General features: G+C 34.3%; 1 protein-coding gene across 2 annotated transcripts; it reads right to left on the reverse strand.

Annotated features, from left to right (window-relative positions):
- Positions 1–7: 7 nt before the first annotated feature.
- Positions 8–7,988, reverse strand: LOC125064237 (MDS1 and EVI1 complex locus protein EVI1-A). Of its 2 annotated transcripts, none has more exons than XM_047671186.1 (10): positions 7,736–7,988; positions 6,967–7,285; positions 6,427–6,667; positions 4,478–4,812; positions 3,933–4,108; positions 3,599–3,727; positions 2,824–2,935; positions 2,037–2,123; positions 1,568–1,762; positions 8–1,246 (listed from the first exon to the last, which is right to left on the reverse strand). In XM_047671186.1, exons 2-9 carry the CDS (start codon positions 7,256–7,258, stop codon positions 1,587–1,589), a joined length of 1,548 nt encoding a protein of 515 aa, XP_047527142.1. In that variant the 5' UTR covers positions 7,259–7,285; positions 7,736–7,988; the 3' UTR covers positions 8–1,246; positions 1,568–1,586. The 2 variants fall into 2 exon arrangements, with proteins under 2 accessions (XP_047527142.1, XP_047527141.1); XM_047671185.1 differs by having other exon boundaries at positions 2,037–2,177.
- Between the last annotated feature and the right edge of the window lie 10,612 nt (positions 7,989–18,600).

Genomic DNA, 18,600 nt, shown 5'->3' on the forward strand with positions numbered 1-18,600 from the left:
TATCATATAAAATAGCAATAACTTGAATGTCACTTCCATGTTACACATGAGTATTTAAATAATAATACAGGGAACACAAAATATTTACTTCTAACATTTGGAATGGTGAACATTAAGTAAAATTATTACTTATATAATTACGATTATAACACATTCTTTGCTCATCCGTCGTAAGAATAGAATAGTGCGTGTTTATAATACTAAAAAAAATTACATTCTGTTAGGACATATTGTCCGCAACTAAACTAATCTATAGGATAAACTAAACATTACTTATAAATAAAACTGACCAGAAATATTCAAAGATCACATGAAACACTTAAAACTATCCTAAACTAGTGAACTTAATATTAGAGAATAATAAAAATTAATCGTAGGAATAAAATTCAATTAAATACAAGATTAAAATTTATAAGGAGGGTGGGCAGGATACGAAATTCAACGCCGAGCCCGCTGCCATAACTTCTGTTCCGAGGTGTTTTCTCAACTCTTCATTTTTATATCAGCCATCGTCATAACCACGAATTAGAATGGTATCCACTGCGATAATCGTACGCAAACGTGTTAGCACATGCATAATTCCTGGAATAATGCAACACTCACATATCCTTCAATAATTATGATGATCACTGATAAAAGTAACATAGAGATTATTGGTTTTATACCTTTTGATATAGTATAAACACAATGAAAATATGTAAGAACTAACGGAGGCGGTAGATCGAATTAATAATTCGACATAATTATATAATTTCAGAAGGAAAATTCAGTCACTCGCTCACACGTTATAATTCTTCACACTAACATTTAACCAATCGCTGCTTAAATGTGTATTTTATACACCGGTTTCGAATATCTAACAATGTTACTTTCGGAATTGTACGTATCGATTTAATGGAATAATATTAGACATCGCATTTATTTTCAATAATGAAATAACAAATAGGCAATTTTAATAAAGTTTTGATTCAGAATCGAGTGAATCTCTATCTATTCAATACTACGTTAAGAAATGCGACGTCTAACAACCGAGACGGTCAACACGTCAGAGTGGGCCTCCGTGCGCAGTCCGGTAATCGATCACCCGGCGTCGGCTCGTGGCAGCGGGAAGGGCGTGACTATTTCCACTTCTTGGCGGAGAAGAGCACGGCGCGCTGCTTGAGGAACAGCGAGTAGCTCTGCTTGCGCAGCGCCGAGTCGCTGGACAACGCCGACACGAGCGCCGCGCGGCGGCCGCGGCCTCTACCTGCAACACCACGCTGCTTACACTACTTGCTTGTGTTTGTCATCGAATTCTATTTGAATACTAAATCTTAACTGCTGCCAGTAGATTTCAAAAATACGGTGTAACGAAAGTCAGCAGACACGAAAATTATCCTACAAGAGTTTATAGAAGATGTACGTAGCATTAAAAATAATATGAAATGAGGTCACGTGCGAAGTTAGCTCTGCGAATTTGCTCAGGTGCCCTCAAATTACAAGAAAAACATAGGCTCGATGAATAATGGGAGAGCTCGTATAATAGCCTGCGTATCGTAGTATCGAGACGAGTTCGAGTAGGACTGACCTGCCCCCCCTCCTCGTCCTCAAGACTCGCGCTTGGGCTCGCTGGTGCCGGGCACGTCGTCCTCGGGCGTGCACTCGTCGTCGTCGAGGCGCGCGGGGCTGATGACCTGGTCGTGCAGCGTGCGCAGGTGCCGCAGCAGATTCGACTTCACGTTGAAGCCTTTGTTGCAGAGGCCGCAGACGAATGGTCGCTCCCCTAGTATTATTTGGAAACTAATTTATAAACCGAAAACAAGCGCCAATTACATGTTCTACTTTAATTCAAAAGAGTAAAATTATAAAAAGCATACTCAAAAGTTCTTTACAATAAAAAAGTATTATAATGTGTAAATTTAACTTTGCAGTCATCACTATATTTCTTCATTAAAATAACAATACAATTTTAATATTTAGCGCTATTTATAGTACAATGAGAACAGAGATGGTAGATCACAAGAAATATAGTCCAAATGTATAAGAGTCATACTGACCTGTGTGAGTACGCATATGTATGAGCATAGAGGCGTGCGACGGGAATGTCTTCTTGCAGAACGAGCAAGTTTTGTTTTGCGCGCCCTCTGTGAAACGATTGTGACGTTTTGGTGGGGCACTGTTGTTTGATATGGCCAATTCTGGACAACCGACATCGAACCAACATTTAGACAACGATTTCAATCACAACAGCATAAGGAGTCAATGCAATGCTTTGTTTAAATAAATAATTATATATATATTTTTATCTTTGCAGAAAATCAGTGATAGACTAGTTCAAAAGCGATACAAAGCATTCCAAGGTTACAAAACTATCATAGAACATAACTGAAGTGATTATCATGACTGTAGCGGGTTGGTGAGAGAAAATAAAAAATAAAATGCTATAAAAAATAATAATATGCAATAATTCGACTGTGTTAGGAAGGAAACAGCGATAGTGATACTATAAACTCTTAAAATTATGTTGCGTTTGTCGAGAATTAGCCACATACATAACAATCAATTTTCAGCTATGTTAACCGTATTACTACTTATTATAATATAGTTCAAACAATGACATACTAGTTACTTTGTAATACTTAAGATATTTCGAAATGTATATTAAAATTTACTATGTATTTTATTTAAAATATTCTACATTTTACAAATACTAAAATTCACTAAACATTTTATACTAATTCTATAGAAAAAAACTGTTAAATTACAAAATGTATTTATTATATTGAATAAGAGCTACACTATCTTATAGTAAGGAATATTTACACAATGTTTCTTTGTACTGACCTGATTCGGTGTGTGTGCTCTGGATGTGTCGGACCCATTCCGCTGGGTTTGGGAAGTGTTTCTGGCATAGATCACATCTTAGCAATGCCATTGTCTCCTCTGTGTCATCACTCTAGAAAAACATTCTAATATTATCATCTGCGAACGATAAATCAAACATCTTCAATAATGGACGTTCAAATATTCATCGGCATACCGTTAATATATGAGCGCCTACCGTCGGTACTGCTTTCTATGAAATTAGTTACCTAGATGGCATGTAGACATTTCAAGGGGGCCTTATGGCAGACGATGCTTTTCTGCACGTCAGTACAGACCATGATAAATTTTAGTGTAAAGAGCTTGAATTTTTTTATTAAATTACTTACTTTGTAGAGACCGTCAACGTTTATTAAATAATCACCAGAAAGTACAGATTTAATTTAATTTTACCTCGATGTTTAATGTGGCATCTTTATCTTTTTGTGGAAATTGTGACGCCGCAAAAATTTTGTTTTGATGAAAATAGTAAAATTTTTTGATGCTAATGCTTTTTGTCGCCTAGCTGTCTTTTTTATCTATATCATTTCCCTACCGTTTGGTGTAGATCATTCGAGCCCATGTGTGAGTTCGAATGCTATAACGTGCCACTTGCGTACACGTTGATAGCTTTTTGGCTTCAACTATGAACGGAAATTTTAAGTAAATTATGAATTTAAGTGTTATAGCTCCGAAAGTGTTCAATGACAGATCACACATCGATACTTTTGTGGAGTGGTGTCTGTAGACTACTTACCGCAGAGCGATTCTTGCGGCGCCTGGGGTGGTGGTGGTGGTCGCGCGCGTGGTTCTGCACGTGGCGCACCCAGGCCGCCGGCACGGTGAACACCTCCGCGCACAGCTCGCACGCCAGCGGACTGTACAGCTACACGGACAAAGCTTATTACACTCCTGGACACAAATACATGCATTCCAATACTTTTCTTAATAGATGCTAGACTTTGATTTCAATCGAGAGAGTTCAATTCTTATGTTTTTGAAGGTTTAGTTCTAATTATATGATGCTTTCTTATATTCCATTGGAAACCACTCGTCTAATCTATAAACTGTCAATTTTAATATATAATTACCAAACTCTCTTCTTCAATGTCCATATCGTCGATCGGCTCCGACTTAACGCTCATCTCTGCTTGGAACATCTCGGCGATGGACCGCTCCTCTTCTTCTATACTGCTGGCGTCCCACTCTGGTTCATCTTTGACGTGCACTTCGGTATTCATCTCTGAAAGGGTTTGGCTGGATTTTTCTGTAACAATTTTTTTTTTTATATTAACGTATTAATAGAACAGTAATGCAAGCACAGTCATAAGAAATTAATTATTTTTAATTTGAAATAGTTACAGTAACCAAACTGTCCAATGGTAAAATAGAAAGTGTTGACTTTAAGATTTGAAGACAAAGACGACGCTTTATCACGATGAAACATCGTAAGGCGCTTCCATGTGGCCTTGACAAAGGGAATTCTTGTTAAGCCCAACTATCAATTCCAACGAGTACAAGCGCAACTCCAATATATCTCACCTACCTTTTCTATCATATATCATATCAGAGCTAGAAACATACTGCCCGAACCGTTAAAAAATGGTATTCAGAAAAATGAACGCTAATGACTTACTTGAACTAACAGACGCATTTTCTTGTTCCTCAGCCTCTTTCGCCTCTTTCTCTGCATTTTCAGTCTTTTGCCTCTTCCCGTACTTGCGTTCAGCCGCATGACGTCTCAATATACGCGGAGGTGGCGTCTCGTCCGACGAGTCCTCTGTTGTATGAGATACGGTGGCCGTTGTCGTCGCAGTCGGCGTGGTGACGGTCGCGGTGGTCATTTCAGTAGTTGGTGCGGGTGCGACCAGAATAGTTTGGCCCTTCGGTGCGCCTGGACGGAGCGCCGCTTGTGTCCCGCCATCCGCTGTCTTAATAAAGACAAGCTTCGGTGGACCGATGAACATTGGTCTGTGTAGTATATATTTTGTGATAAGTGTAAATGGTTTAGTGTTGGGGAGCGGGGGGGTCATAGAATCAAACTTCAACTTATAAATTCCTATAAAATGAGGTCAGTCGGAGCTAACGTGCCTGTGGAACATTATCATTTCTCCATCAAGTAAAAACCTAGCAACTATCTGCTATTTGATGACATGATGTGATTTGATTTTCGGGTAAATAAAAATATCGTAGACCGGGCTTGGGTGGCAAAATTTGGTTCTTGACCCGACGGCGGCTGAGATATATTACACTTAAGAAACGGACGCATGCGTCCACATTGAAACAATAGTACCAAGCGTCAGTAGTGTAAATTCAAATGGTGCTAAATTGTCTTCGCGGGACACTGACAGACCTGCCTAACAAACCAATTTGAATTTGTCGCTCTGAAGGCGTTTCGAACAAAATGACAATAACTAAATACGGACTAATTTATTAGAGTAGTTTAAACCAAAATGACAATATGGCATCACAAACAACACTATCATTTGAGCTGCTTAAAACATTAGACATTACAAGTAGGCTCTATTCTAGGGAACCAGAAGAGAAACTATAAAAACTACAAACTTCTCAATGTGGGACACAATTTAGAATTTTTTGAATCCAAGACCTCGGGATATACAGCCATAATCATTAGGCATTAATCTACTCACTACTTACTAGACCAATGACGAGAATGGTACTATGTATATATGAATGAATGTTTATATATACTTTTACAAATTTTCATGTATGTAATAAAGAAAAAAATAGAATTATATAGAAGGTTATTCTAAATATTTATAAAAATATTCTTTTCTGGTAATGCAAATATAACAGTTTATTAGTAACTTATGGTATATCAGAAATTTGTGTAAGTTTTATATTAAAATCAAAAATCAATGAATAGTAATTTTTGCAAGGAACAAGAGAGGATAACAATTTGAATTTTTATGTAATAGTTTTAGTTTACTTTATAATCATTTTATATCAGAACAAAGGCCCGTTATAGTTGGGCAATTATATGGATGTACATTACATAAAAAATTAAAATAATATAATTAAGAGTAAATCTTGTATTGTAGTAGTATAATAACTGTTGTATACAAAGATATAAAAATAAATATAACAAATTACAAACTTTTTTTTGTAAATTAAACCTAATATAAACCAAACAGGGCTCTATTATAAATAAAATGGAAATGTACAAGTACAATATGCAGTGAAGTGAATTTGAAGATTAGTTGTGTGATATGAATACAATAAATACTAAATTATCGTTGTGTCTCAATGCTGGTACAATTTTATTTTACACTGCTTATATTCATTAAATTGTTTTTTAGTATACACAGATCTAAATAAGGTATAATAGTTCTAATTTTTTAGTTCTTAAAATAATTGTTTTTGTTTGTATGGTAATATTTTATTAATACTTGAGTCGCAGCCAAGTGTTCAGTTTGACATGAACAACTAAAATGGTTAGAATTTTTGTGTTTGCTACTTAAGAAAATCGTCAAAACTTTCACAAGATTGTATCAAATTCAATATAAAAAAAAATTTTGGAGGAGACAGTTTTTGTTATGTCTTAAAAACTATAGATATACAAACCTTGTAACACCCTGAGGTTGAACCGGGTTGAATGATTTAAGGAGTTTGTCATCTTTCTTAACGGTAATCTTTGGCTGTTCATCTGTTTTCTTTGTTTGTTTGTTAACAGTTTGAGTGCTTGTTTTTTCAGCTGGTGTGTCACCTCCGGGCTCATCAGTCTGTCTCCAGAGACCTCGAATTTTTAGAACTTCTCCAGCTTTTAATACTGTATCTAATACTTCGTTAGATACAGTTGTTTCTCCTGAAAATATTTTTGAAATTGAGTATATTTTGTAATGTATTTTATACAAGAAACCAATCAATATAAAAAAGATTAAATTAAATATGAAGAATTACTTTCAAGGATCTTATTAATAAAATTGAATACATTATCCTTTTGGCTTTTACTATACTTCGATATTCAACTACAAAAAGAATATTAAAAAATATATATCGATATAATAAGGTAATTTACCTTAATTAATAAGTTGTTTAATAAATCATTAGGTATTTATACTGATTATTTATTGTAAAATTGTAATAAACTTTTCATAAACACACCTTTGTACATATATTCCACTAGAATCTTTAGCGCTTTTGTAGATATCTCTGAAGGTAAAACAACGTATAACATTCCGCCCATGCGTGTTACAGACCGTTGTCCTTCGAACAAAGTGCTCAAGTACACACTGCATGAGCTCAATATAAACTTGTGTGCAGGAATTTGTGAACCGTCCATTGTACAAAGTACCACATCTGTGAATCGCTCCGAACGTAGCAACGCGGCTACAGAACCGTTTAAATGCGAACTGTGCGAGTGCCATTTTAATTGATAGGTATCCGTCGATGTCATCTTACACCATTTTTAATTTTACTTTCTCTGTGGAAGACCTAATAATAGTTAAAAATCACTTTGTTTACATTGTAATGTAATGACAAAACAAATACGAGGTACCATGAGTCTTTATCTCATCGATATCTCACAATCCTCGACTCGACAGAACTTCACGTTCGTATATATAAATTTTGATAAAACTTTTGTTTACTATTCTGATATAGCTTTACGAATGAAACAGTTAAAACTCGCAGCATAATACTTGTTAATTATTTTTGTAAAATATATATTTTTTGTCCGTTTATTTGTTTTGTAGTAGTGGATAATCAGAACCAAAAAGGAAATATGGGAATACTTATGATTTGTCAAACTTTTTACAAAACATACATGATTAAAATTAAATAATTAAAAATATTCAATACAATAAATCATTAATAATTATTAAATAATAATAAAAAAAAATAATTTAAAAATAAATACTAGAATTAATTTTACCTTAAAAAAATAATGATTCATGACTTCTATATAAAGAAAGGCATATCATTTTGATATATTTTTTCACAATCACATTCATTTACACATTTTAATAAAACAATATAATGCGCGCAACCACCGCGTGCGATCCTCGAATACGGTGTGCGGCGGCTGCGGCTCCGAAAATCGATGAAATTTGTATTGATTTAACGCGAAAAGCGGGGTTGCGCGTTTATCTCATCGATCCATGAGTTGGGCGCGTCGCGTCGCGCGTCGGGTGGGTAGCGTCGGTGCGCGCGCGTGCGCGTAGCAACCGGCGCCCGCCCTGCCGCCTGCAATGCCCTATGCCACCCTGTTCACGCGCAAATTTCTATAATAATACGTATTATTATTATATTCTATGAATGAAATAAAGAGGGACACTATTAACATATAAATATGAAATCACAATATATTTATTCAATTATAAAATTAATTAAAAAACTATATCACTTGTGAGTATCACTTATAAATATAAAATAGCAGCAATACTCATATTTGGGAATAGTAGGTATTTAACTTTATTATTTTTATTAATGTATTAATATTTGTTTTAAAAAAAAGCTATAGATAAAATATTATTTATATTGTTCTACTTTGTAGTAATCTCTATAAGAAACTTTACGAATCAAAACATAAAAGAATTAGTCGAAATAAAACCGCTAGAAAGTTTTTATGTAGAAAAAATTATATAGAAATCTGTTATGCCGGTGCCTGTTTCATATTATAATCGAAGTGTAGTGTTATTACAGCGATTTAATTTAAGTAAAATTTTTAAGTAGCCGCATACATTTGCCCAAAAAATATATTGTCATTTTAATTTGATAGCAAGAAAATTACTAGATAGATAATCATAATAATTTATTCGTCTGTACCGACACTGACCTTTAATATATTTACTTATGCGGTACATGATGTCCACGTGTTTTCTTCTGTTAAATATCGTTTATAAATTAAACGACAAAGTGTTCATGTATTTTATAACATTATGAGATATACATAGTGACCTATATAAAGTTTTGAAATATATGAATATTAATGATTATACGTATTTGTTTATAATCATTTAATATTAATATATGTGTTTCAAAACAATAAGCGTCGACTTAACAACCGAATCGATCCAAATTTTAATAATGTTTAAATTTCCAAATCCCTAATTAAAATATAGTTTTAAGGACATGATTAACCGCGATTTCAATAATAAACGTTACATATCTTAGTTATACGGCAAAGAAAAATTCCAAATCAGTCTAGCCGCTTTCGGATCCTAGAAATAGCTGAAAATATATATTCAAATATAAAATTTTCTTTTCTCTTTTTTTCTTCGAATGTAAAATGGTGAACTAACCAGAGCATAAGTGCAAAGCAGGCGCAAATTCGAGTCTGATTTATCCATATATCCATATATGTATATATATATATGTTATCATCCACTCATCAAATGTGGTCCCGTCAAACAGCAGTACTTTTGTGCTCCGGTTTGAAGGGTATGTGAGCCAGTGCTGGTGATGCATTGGCGATAAAGGGATTGTTAATAATACTTTAAGTCTAGGCGGACGGTGTCCACTTGCCATGAGGTGGCCAATTTTCCATTCCAACAATCCATGAAAAAAAAGCCTGTGGAAAACCTGCTACAAAGGCAGGCTTTATAATCTATAATGATAATTCAGAGATTTTTGTTTGAGTTTGAACTCGCTATTGCCACTTGGGCATCTCGGCTCTGCCATTTTAACTGTACTCATTACAAATAATTTATTTGCAAAATATTCTTGAAATTTCTAAGCCTTTAATTTTATAAAAATTTATATTTATTCCGTTGACAATAAAAAAAAAAAATAGAGCTAGAATTTTTTTAATTATATTTTTGAAGTTATATATAATGTAAAGATATTTAAATATGGTCGTATAGAATCTCTCGAGAAAATTTAGCAGGTTATTTTGTAACAGCTTTAGCGCTCCACCTACAGCACTCGTTAATATCGATATTACAATAGACTATAAATAAGTTGTACTTATTAAAAAATACAACTAAAAGTGCATTTTAAGTTGTGCAACTTAAAATGAACGCTTCATATTAATCGATTGATACTTTTTGCTTATTAAGTAAAAAAAAACTAGATAAACATTCTATATAAAAATTGTTAAAATGTTAAGTCGAAATTCATTTGGGATATGATAACTTTATATTGGTATAAATTTAATTCTTCTGTACGTGTTTTAGGTATTTAATATTTTGTTATTGAACTTCGACTGGACAAATTTTATTAAAAAAAATATGTTTGTGTTTTAATTGATCCCTGCTTGGTATAGATTGGTCCCGGGAAGTAGCGTTGCAATCTGGTTAAAAGTTTTATTGCTTTTTTTAAATTTTTAATCCGTATTTCAGCCGTACGAAGTCGACTTGTAATATGTAAATATGCTTGTGTTAATTAAATACTGAGACATTACGTTGTGTTTATTTATATTATAATCTGTTTATACATATATATACCAAAACATCTTTTTTGTGTGTGTATAACTGAACTCCTAAGCGGTATGATTGATTTCGATGATTTTATTGTGTGTTTGAGAGGATGGTTTAGAGATGAGATAGAGACAGGTGTCGGGAAGTATATAATAAGGTTTTGATCTAGACGAAGTCGGAACGGTCAGCTAACACTAAACTATTTCCGTGATATTTATATATTTTATAATGTGGAATTATTAATATAGGTAACAGAAGAGTCAGCAAAAAAATTAATACCATTTTATTTGTGGTGAAAATAATAGAGAACCTCCCAACTTTGTCTTCGATGTGTGATATAAAGATGTCAAACATGTACTGTAAGGTAACATAAAATACCTATTCCTATTTTATTAAAAATAAATATGAATACTCGAATTCATAGTTTTAATAAATTGAACATACTTATCCACATTTACGTAACATCTAGACCTATTTATAAAGAAATAGTATTTTTTGTATTTCTAACTAGAATAGTTCGTAATTTACTTTTGAATGCTTAAATAAATAATTATATAAGTAAATCTAGATTGAAGAATAATTACATTCGATTTTACAAGTTTTGTTTTAACTAAAATTGTTACCATTTTGATACTTATAAAGCAAACAAAAACACATTACATAATATACATGGATGGATACCCAGCGCGGGGAGAGAGTCGCGGTCCGCGGATCGCGTGCGCAGTCGTTATTGATTTCTCCGACCCTCCTAGCCCACGCATTTCAACCCCCGCTCTATGTATGCCTAGATGTAGTTATCGATCTTTTAACCAGCGGACGTCATAGTTTGAATCGCAAAGCGTACATACGGAGATTTACGGATAATTCGTTATACTAAACTTTAAATAAGAGAAACTCGTGGGAGAAAAAAAAAACGTTAATGTAAAATTATATTAGGTACTTACCTATATATTTTGTACTAACATAGTTAATAAAGATTTATAACTTCTTTATAAATGAACATATCTAATATCAAATATGTATCTAAAACAGTTATTATTTTACTTAATGTTCGATTCAAGTATGTACCTAGTACGATACTTACGGCGAGATTGACACATATTAAGAAAGTTTTATAATATATTACACTTATTATAATATATATATATATTATATTCCGACTTCATACCGGTAAAACAGGAATTTTGTATTTTACGTTGTTTAATTAAAAAAAGATATATCCCGATCAAAACACAAAACAAAACTCGGAAAAGAAATCTGTCCAACTGCTTAAGAGGAGAACAGTAACTTATATGCGTACAGAAGATTGATAATATCATGTATTTAAATATTAGATATTTATAGCGTATATAAAATTTTCAAAAAAGTACACATTTCTAATACGAAGTCTCTTACGTCACGATCTGTGACGTAAGAGATTGAGTTCCATAAGTAATTTTAATATACTATTATAAGGAGAATTAGTGTGACTTTCCGAACGTCATGCGTCAAGCTGTCAGATGTCTTTTAAAGGCATTCACTTTTTGGCGGGAAGCAGCGCGTTATACGGTCAGGCGTATCATTGTAAACTGTTTATGTAATAATATTAGCAAACCAGAAATTGATTAAAGTATTTTGTTATTAACTAATTATTATTTTAAATTCATGTAATAAATTTATTAAAAGTAAATTTGTTTTGTTAATATCAGAAGTGGGATTTCCAACTCACTTTTTCTTTTGTTGATTTCTGGTTAATTTTCTATTTATTCTTAATAACTTAATTTTTTTTTTCTTGTTAAACGTAATTTGCGTTTTGTTTTGTGATTAATTGAAATTGTGACTATGGGAAAGCGCAAGTGTAGCCGTTCTAGGGATTATAACGTTTCGAAGCGTCGTCATCGTTCCCGAAGTCGTTCTACCCACAGTTCGCGATCTAGAAGTACTTCTAAAAACTCAGAATTACGTGAGTCATTGAATACAATTATCACTCGTCTTAATGCATTAGAAGATAGATCCTCGGTACCTGTATCATCTAATTTTAATAGTGAAAATAATAATAATATGACTAGTGATACTGCTACGAAGATTGTTGAGGCTATCCATCATTTAAAAAATAGTTCTCGCGACTATTACGTGTCTAATTTTGATCCTAATGTTCATAATATTGATTCTTGGTTTGGTGAGGTAGATCGCGCACAAAGTATTAATAAATGGAGTGATATAGAATGTTTGTCACGCGTAGGACACTGTCTAAAGGGAGACGCAAAGTCTTGGTTAGACGATTGGGTCACCACGGATCGTTCATGGAGTAATTTTAAAAATGATTTTAAATCCTTATGTGCTAAAAATGTTGATGTGGCTAATATTTTGTATGACGTCATGAGTACAAATTCTGACGATTATCCTACATATTCCGAATATGCTCGTCGTTCGTTACTGCGTTTGCGTATGGTAAAAGGTTTAAGTGAGGAACTAATTAGCGCAATTGTTATACGGGGAATTAATGAACCACATGTAAAAGCCTCAGCTACTAATGGAAAACTTATGCCCAGTGATTTAGTTAATTACTTGTCTACCTTCGTTAAGCCAGTATTAGTTAAAAATGAAAATTCCTTGTCATATAATTCTGGAACACGCAAACACATAATAAAATCACATACGACTAAGCGTGCACCACTTTTTACGACATATAAGTGTTTTTCTTGTGGTCAAACGGGCCACAAACAAGCCGTTTGTCCGACGAATAAAAAGTTAACAATAAACAATAACGATGTAAAACCGAATACAAAAATAACTTGTGCGTATTGTAAAAAACTCGGTCATCATATTAGTGTTTGTTTTGCTAAGCAACGATCCGATCAGAGAAAAAGTCACGTTAATTTTTGTTCTTTGCCTAAATTAAATAATTCTAGAGATGTAATGGTTGGAGTGGTTCAAGGGATACCTATTGATATCCTCATAGACAGCGGTGCTTTAGACGTGTCCCTTATTTCGTCATCCGTGGTTAGTCATTTAGCATGCGCTATGAAACCGATTTATCGTGAATTAAAAGGTGTCGGACAAGGTATCACTCGAGTGTTTTCTTATGTTACTCTCTTTATTGAATTTGAAGAAATCACTCTTGAAGTTGATTTATTAGTTGTGCCTAGTGAGAGTATGAACGCACCTATTATAATTGGTACTGATGTCCTCAACCGTGAAGGCGTAACGTACGTGCGTACAAAATATTTTCAGCATTTATCTTACAGTCCTGCCTCTACAAATGTTTCAATTGTAAAAGCGAATGAACATTCTATTAAAACCCCTTTGGTTGGTAAAGATTATGAGAATCTTAATAAAATTTTAAAAGAATATTCGAAATTTATGATTGTTGGAACTGCTACTTCTACAGTAACTACAGGTAGTATGCACATTCGCTTGAACAGTGATACGCCTGTATATTATAGACCTTATAAATTGTCAATTAATGAAAAACTCAAAGTCCGCGAAATAATACAAGACCTTTTATCAAAAGGTATAATTCGTGAATCCGAATCTGCGTATGCCAGCCCAATTCTATTAATAAAGAAAAAAGACGGAACGGATCGAATGTGTGTTGACTTCCGCGCATTAAATAGGGTGACGATTAAGGATAGGTATCCTCTGCCGTTAATCGAGGATCATATAGATCGTTTAGGTAAAGGACGTTATTTTACAACACTAGATATGGCGTCTGGCTTTCACCAGATTCGTTTAGACGATGTATCAATTCCGTTAACAGGTTTTGTCACGCCCGAGGGCCATTATGAATATTTAAAAATGCCTTTCGGACTTGCTAATGCACCAGTAGTGTTTCAGCGTATTATTAATAACACGCTGCGTTCATTTATTAATGATAACAAGGTGATGGTATATATCGACGATATTTTATTAGTAAGTGATACCATTGAGGAAGGGTTAAAGCTTTTGCACGATGTCCTGCGTACTTTAACTAATGCCGGTTTTTCTTTAAATCTATTAAAGTGTTCGTTTTTAAACACCGAAATTGAATATTTAGGTCGTGTTATTTCGAATGGAGAAGTACGGCCATCAAAGTCAAAAATAACTGCTTTAGTCAAATCTCCGGTGCCTGAGAATGTTCGACAGGTTCGACAGTTTTTAGGATTAGCTGGATATTTTCGAAAATACATAAAAAACTACGCCCTTAAAACCTCGTGTGTTGCTCGCTTAACAAAGAAAAATGTTGAATTTAAATGGGGTATAGAACAGGAACAAGTTCGACAAAATCTTATTAAATGTTTAACAAGTGAACCAGTACTCACTATCTTTGACCCAAACCGAGTAACTGAAGTTCACACAGACGCTAGCAGTCTTGGATATGGTGCCGTTTTACTTCAGATTCGTGAAAATGGTAGCAAGTCCGTCGTCGCTTATTATAGTCAGGTCACGCAAGGGGCTGAGGTACGTTATCATTCCTATGAATTAGAGACCTTGGCGGTGGTCAAAGCTCTGCGTCACTTTCGCCATTATCTTATAGGTATTGAATTTAAGGTTATCACTGACTGCAACGCTTTGAAAGCTACACAAAATAAAAAGGACCTTCTACCCCGTGTTGCAAGATGGTGGGTTTACTTACAGGATTTTTCTTTTACGATTGTTTACCGAAAAGGTGTTTTAATGCCTCATGCTGACTATTTGAGTCGCAATCCCATCAGAGTAATAAATAGCATCGATAGGCCACGCAACTGGGCACGGATAGCGCAATCAGGAGATGAAGAGACGCAAAAACTTATGGAACAGTTAGGTGAAGGACAGTTGGATGCTAGTCGATACCAAAAAAGGAACGACATCCTCTACTACAAATATACGCCTGTGGGTGAACAACCACGTTTATTGTGCTACATACCCAAAGGTTATCGATTAAGTTTGCTCAGGATTTTTCATGATGAAAACTGCCATGTAGGCGTAGAGAAAACGATCGGGCTAATTTTAAACCACTTTTGGTTTCCTGGTCTTTTCACATTCGTGAAGAAATACATAAGTCATTGTTTAACCTGTATATCCTATAAGAGAATCCCGCGAGCATCATTACAACCTATTTCATCATGGCCTAAGCCGGATACTGTTTTCCACACGCTTCATGTAGATATTTTAGGGCCTTTGCCAGAATCATATGGCTATAAACATGTAATGATAGTCATCGACGCCTTTTCTAAGTATTGTCTCATGTATGCTCTCTACAAACAAGATCTTGATGAATTAAAGCGTGTGTTTAAAAATGTTATATCGCTGTTTGGTACTCCACGTCTTGTCGTTACTGATAGGGGTCGAATGTTTGAGTCATCGGGATTCATAAAGTGGATGAATGGTTTCGGGTGTAACATACATCATATAACACCTGAGATGCACCATGCTAACGGTCAGGTGGAGCGATACGTGCGTACTGTACTTAATATGTTACGCATAGAGGCCAGTCATAAAAAGAAGAAGTGGTCTGAGGAATTATGGCGTCTGCAGTTGGTGCTCAATATTACTAAGCAAAAGACGACACAAATGTCTCCATTGAACCTTTTAATTGGTTCTGAAGGGACAACTCCTGTGATACAAGCTTTAGTCCGTGATGTGGCTACTGATTATTCGGGATCAAATCGCCAGTCTTTACGGGAGTTAGCTAGGCAAAGGACGGCCGAACGTCTCAAAGAAAATGAAAAGAAACAAAATGAATATGTGAATAAGGGACGTGAATCGCCTCGCGCATTTCAAGTCAATGATTTTGTATTCGTCATTAAGTACTCTCAATCTAAAGGAAAATTAGATCCTGGAATGCGTGGCCCTTATAAGGTGACAAGAATTCTTGAGAATGGACGATATGAGTTACGGCTTGTGGCTGGAGACTATGGCAAGCTGACTTATGCTGCCGCTCAGTATATGGTGCCTTGGAATGGAGAATGGACCCCTGATGAGTGTGCCGCTTTCTTTGATAGTAAGTTATTCCTTCTACTTTGATACTAGACCTTGCTGTTTTATGTCTAGTCTTATGTGAATATCTACTAGACCTTGCTGTGTTATGTCTAGTCTTATGTGAATACCTACTAGACCTTGCTGTGTTATGTCTAGTCTTATGTGAATATCTACTAGACCTTGCTGTGTTATGTCTAGTCTTATGTGAATACCTACTAGACCTTGCTGTGTTATGTCTAGTCTTATGTGAATATCTACTAGACCTTGCTGTGTTATGTCTAGTCTTATGTGAATACCTACTAGACCTTGCTGTGTTATGTCTAGTCTTATGTGAAAACCTACTAGACCTTGCTGTGTTATGTCTAGTCTTATGTGAATACCTACTAGACCTTGCTGTTGTATGTCTAGTCTTATGTGAATACCTACTAGACCTCGCTGTTGTATGTCTAGTCCTATGTGAATACATACTGGACCTTTTAGTTGTTATGTCTAGTCTGGCTTAAATGTCTACTGTTGACATTAACATGTTCTAACAATAAATTTGGAATTTCGCAGGTGTAGACCAAACCGATGAGTTGACCCCTACGAGTATAAATTACCCTATGGAAATTATCAGCGCCTTTGACCGAGGTGATAAAGAAGCTGGACCTCAGACTGACGAGGACGCCAGGACATCAGGAGAGGCCGTATAAGGAGAATTAGTGTGACTTTCCGAACGTCATGCGTCAAGCTGTCAGATGTCTTTTAAAGGCATTCACTTTTTGGCGGGAAGCAGCGCGTTATACGGTCAGGCGTATCATTGTAAACTGTTTATGTAATAATATTAGCAAACCAGAAATTGATTAAAGTATTTTGTTATTAACTAATTATTATTTTAAATTCATGTAATAAATTTATTAAAAGTAAATTATTTTGTTAATACTATATTAAATACTTCAATAATTACGCATTGAAACTAATTATCATTAGAACGAGAACATTATACACTGTGAAATAGATATTTGTTTTAAATTGGTAGAACGAACGATCATAAATTATCAATCTTATACTATCTTTCTTCCATATTATTCTATTTTCTTACTAAAAATAATATTTGAAATTATGACATACTTACTTATGATTATTATTCATAATTGCAATGTTTTATAATTATATCACGAGATACGCCATCACCATAACAAATATGATGGTTACAACAATACCATTAACAATAATTAAATTTTAAATTTGTTTTTCATGATTATGCCAGCCTAGGTGCTGTTGTGGGCCCCCTAGCAGTTGACTACACTTTTTAACGGATAATCCGGCCCTGGTAGGCACATTGGAACTTTAAGAAAAATTGGCCCTAAATGCGTCACCAACTGAAATAAGATGTTGGACTTGTAGTTACACAAGACTTGCTCACTCACCCTTTAAATCGAACATTATCACAAAGATACGAAGTAGGAAAATATATGATGACGGACTTACCCAGACGGACTTGCATAAAGCACATCTCAAATTTAATTTTTTAAAGTAAAATTACTAGCATATTGATGGCTAAATCGTTAAACTGATATACAATAATTAATATACTATAAATAAACTATAAAAATATATTATGATATTATGTTTTTATAATAATTAATAATGATTGTCAATAATGTTATTAAGTACGACTGATCGTACGCCGGTTGATAAGCATAGAACCCATATTCACTGGACCATCTTGGATAGAATTTTTTTTCTAATATCAAATTACGTCACCAAATGAGGATTTCTTAACCGTTTGTACCTACTTCTTTAAAGTTTTATAAGGATTAATAATTCAAATAAATATATATACATACTTTTTTATACGTTTATATTTATAATACCGTCTTATTTACAGGTAGATGTGCAATTGTGCATGAGTAAGAATGTGCATTTTATATATATATGTATATATATATATATGTTATAGTTACCAGATGGTGGATGGTATGTGGTCACCACCGCCCATAGACAATGGTGTTGCAAGAAATATTAACCATTCCTTACATCGCCAAAGCGTCACCAACCTTGGGAACTAAGATGTTATGTCCCATGTGCCTGTATTTCCACTGGCTCACTCACCCTTCACAGCCGGAACATAGCAATATTGAGTACTACTGTTGGCGGTAGAATATCTAATGAGTGGGTGGTACCTATCCAGATATATAGATATATACATAAAGCCCTACCACCAAGTGTATTAATTTTTTTTTTCATTTTATTAAGGGACAAGGACATAATAAAATAACGATAATAAGTCAATTTATTGGACCAACTAAAGTTATATCTGTAAGTTTCCAGTTTCGTGTGGTTCCATGATCGTCCTGTAGGTACAATATATTAACACAAGTGCATAGGTCCAGTGACCTACGAGTGTTGCTATTCTTTATAATGATTACAATATAATTAAACTGATAGATTGCTTTATTTAATTACTTTGATAATTTGT

The sequence above is a fragment of the Vanessa atalanta genome, chromosome 5, assembly GCF_905147765.1.
Source record: "Vanessa atalanta chromosome 5, ilVanAtal1.2, whole genome shotgun sequence".
Lineage (NCBI taxonomy): Eukaryota > Metazoa > Arthropoda > Insecta > Lepidoptera > Nymphalidae > Vanessa > Vanessa atalanta.

Bases quoted from the DNA above. Each gene is read 5' to 3' on its own strand.
- LOC125064237 (XM_047671185.1), bottom strand. From the start codon at position 7,258: ATGACATCGACGGATACCTATCAATTAAAATGGCACTCGCACAGTTCG. The intron at 3,728-3,932 runs GTAATTATATAT...TTGTCCGTGTAG, and splicing joins ACATTGAAGAAGAGAGTTTG to CTGTACAGTCCGCTGGCGTG. The intron at 2,178-2,823 runs GTCAGTACAAAG...TCGGTTGTCCAG, and splicing joins GAGCACACACACCGAATCAG to AATTGGCCATATCAAACAAC.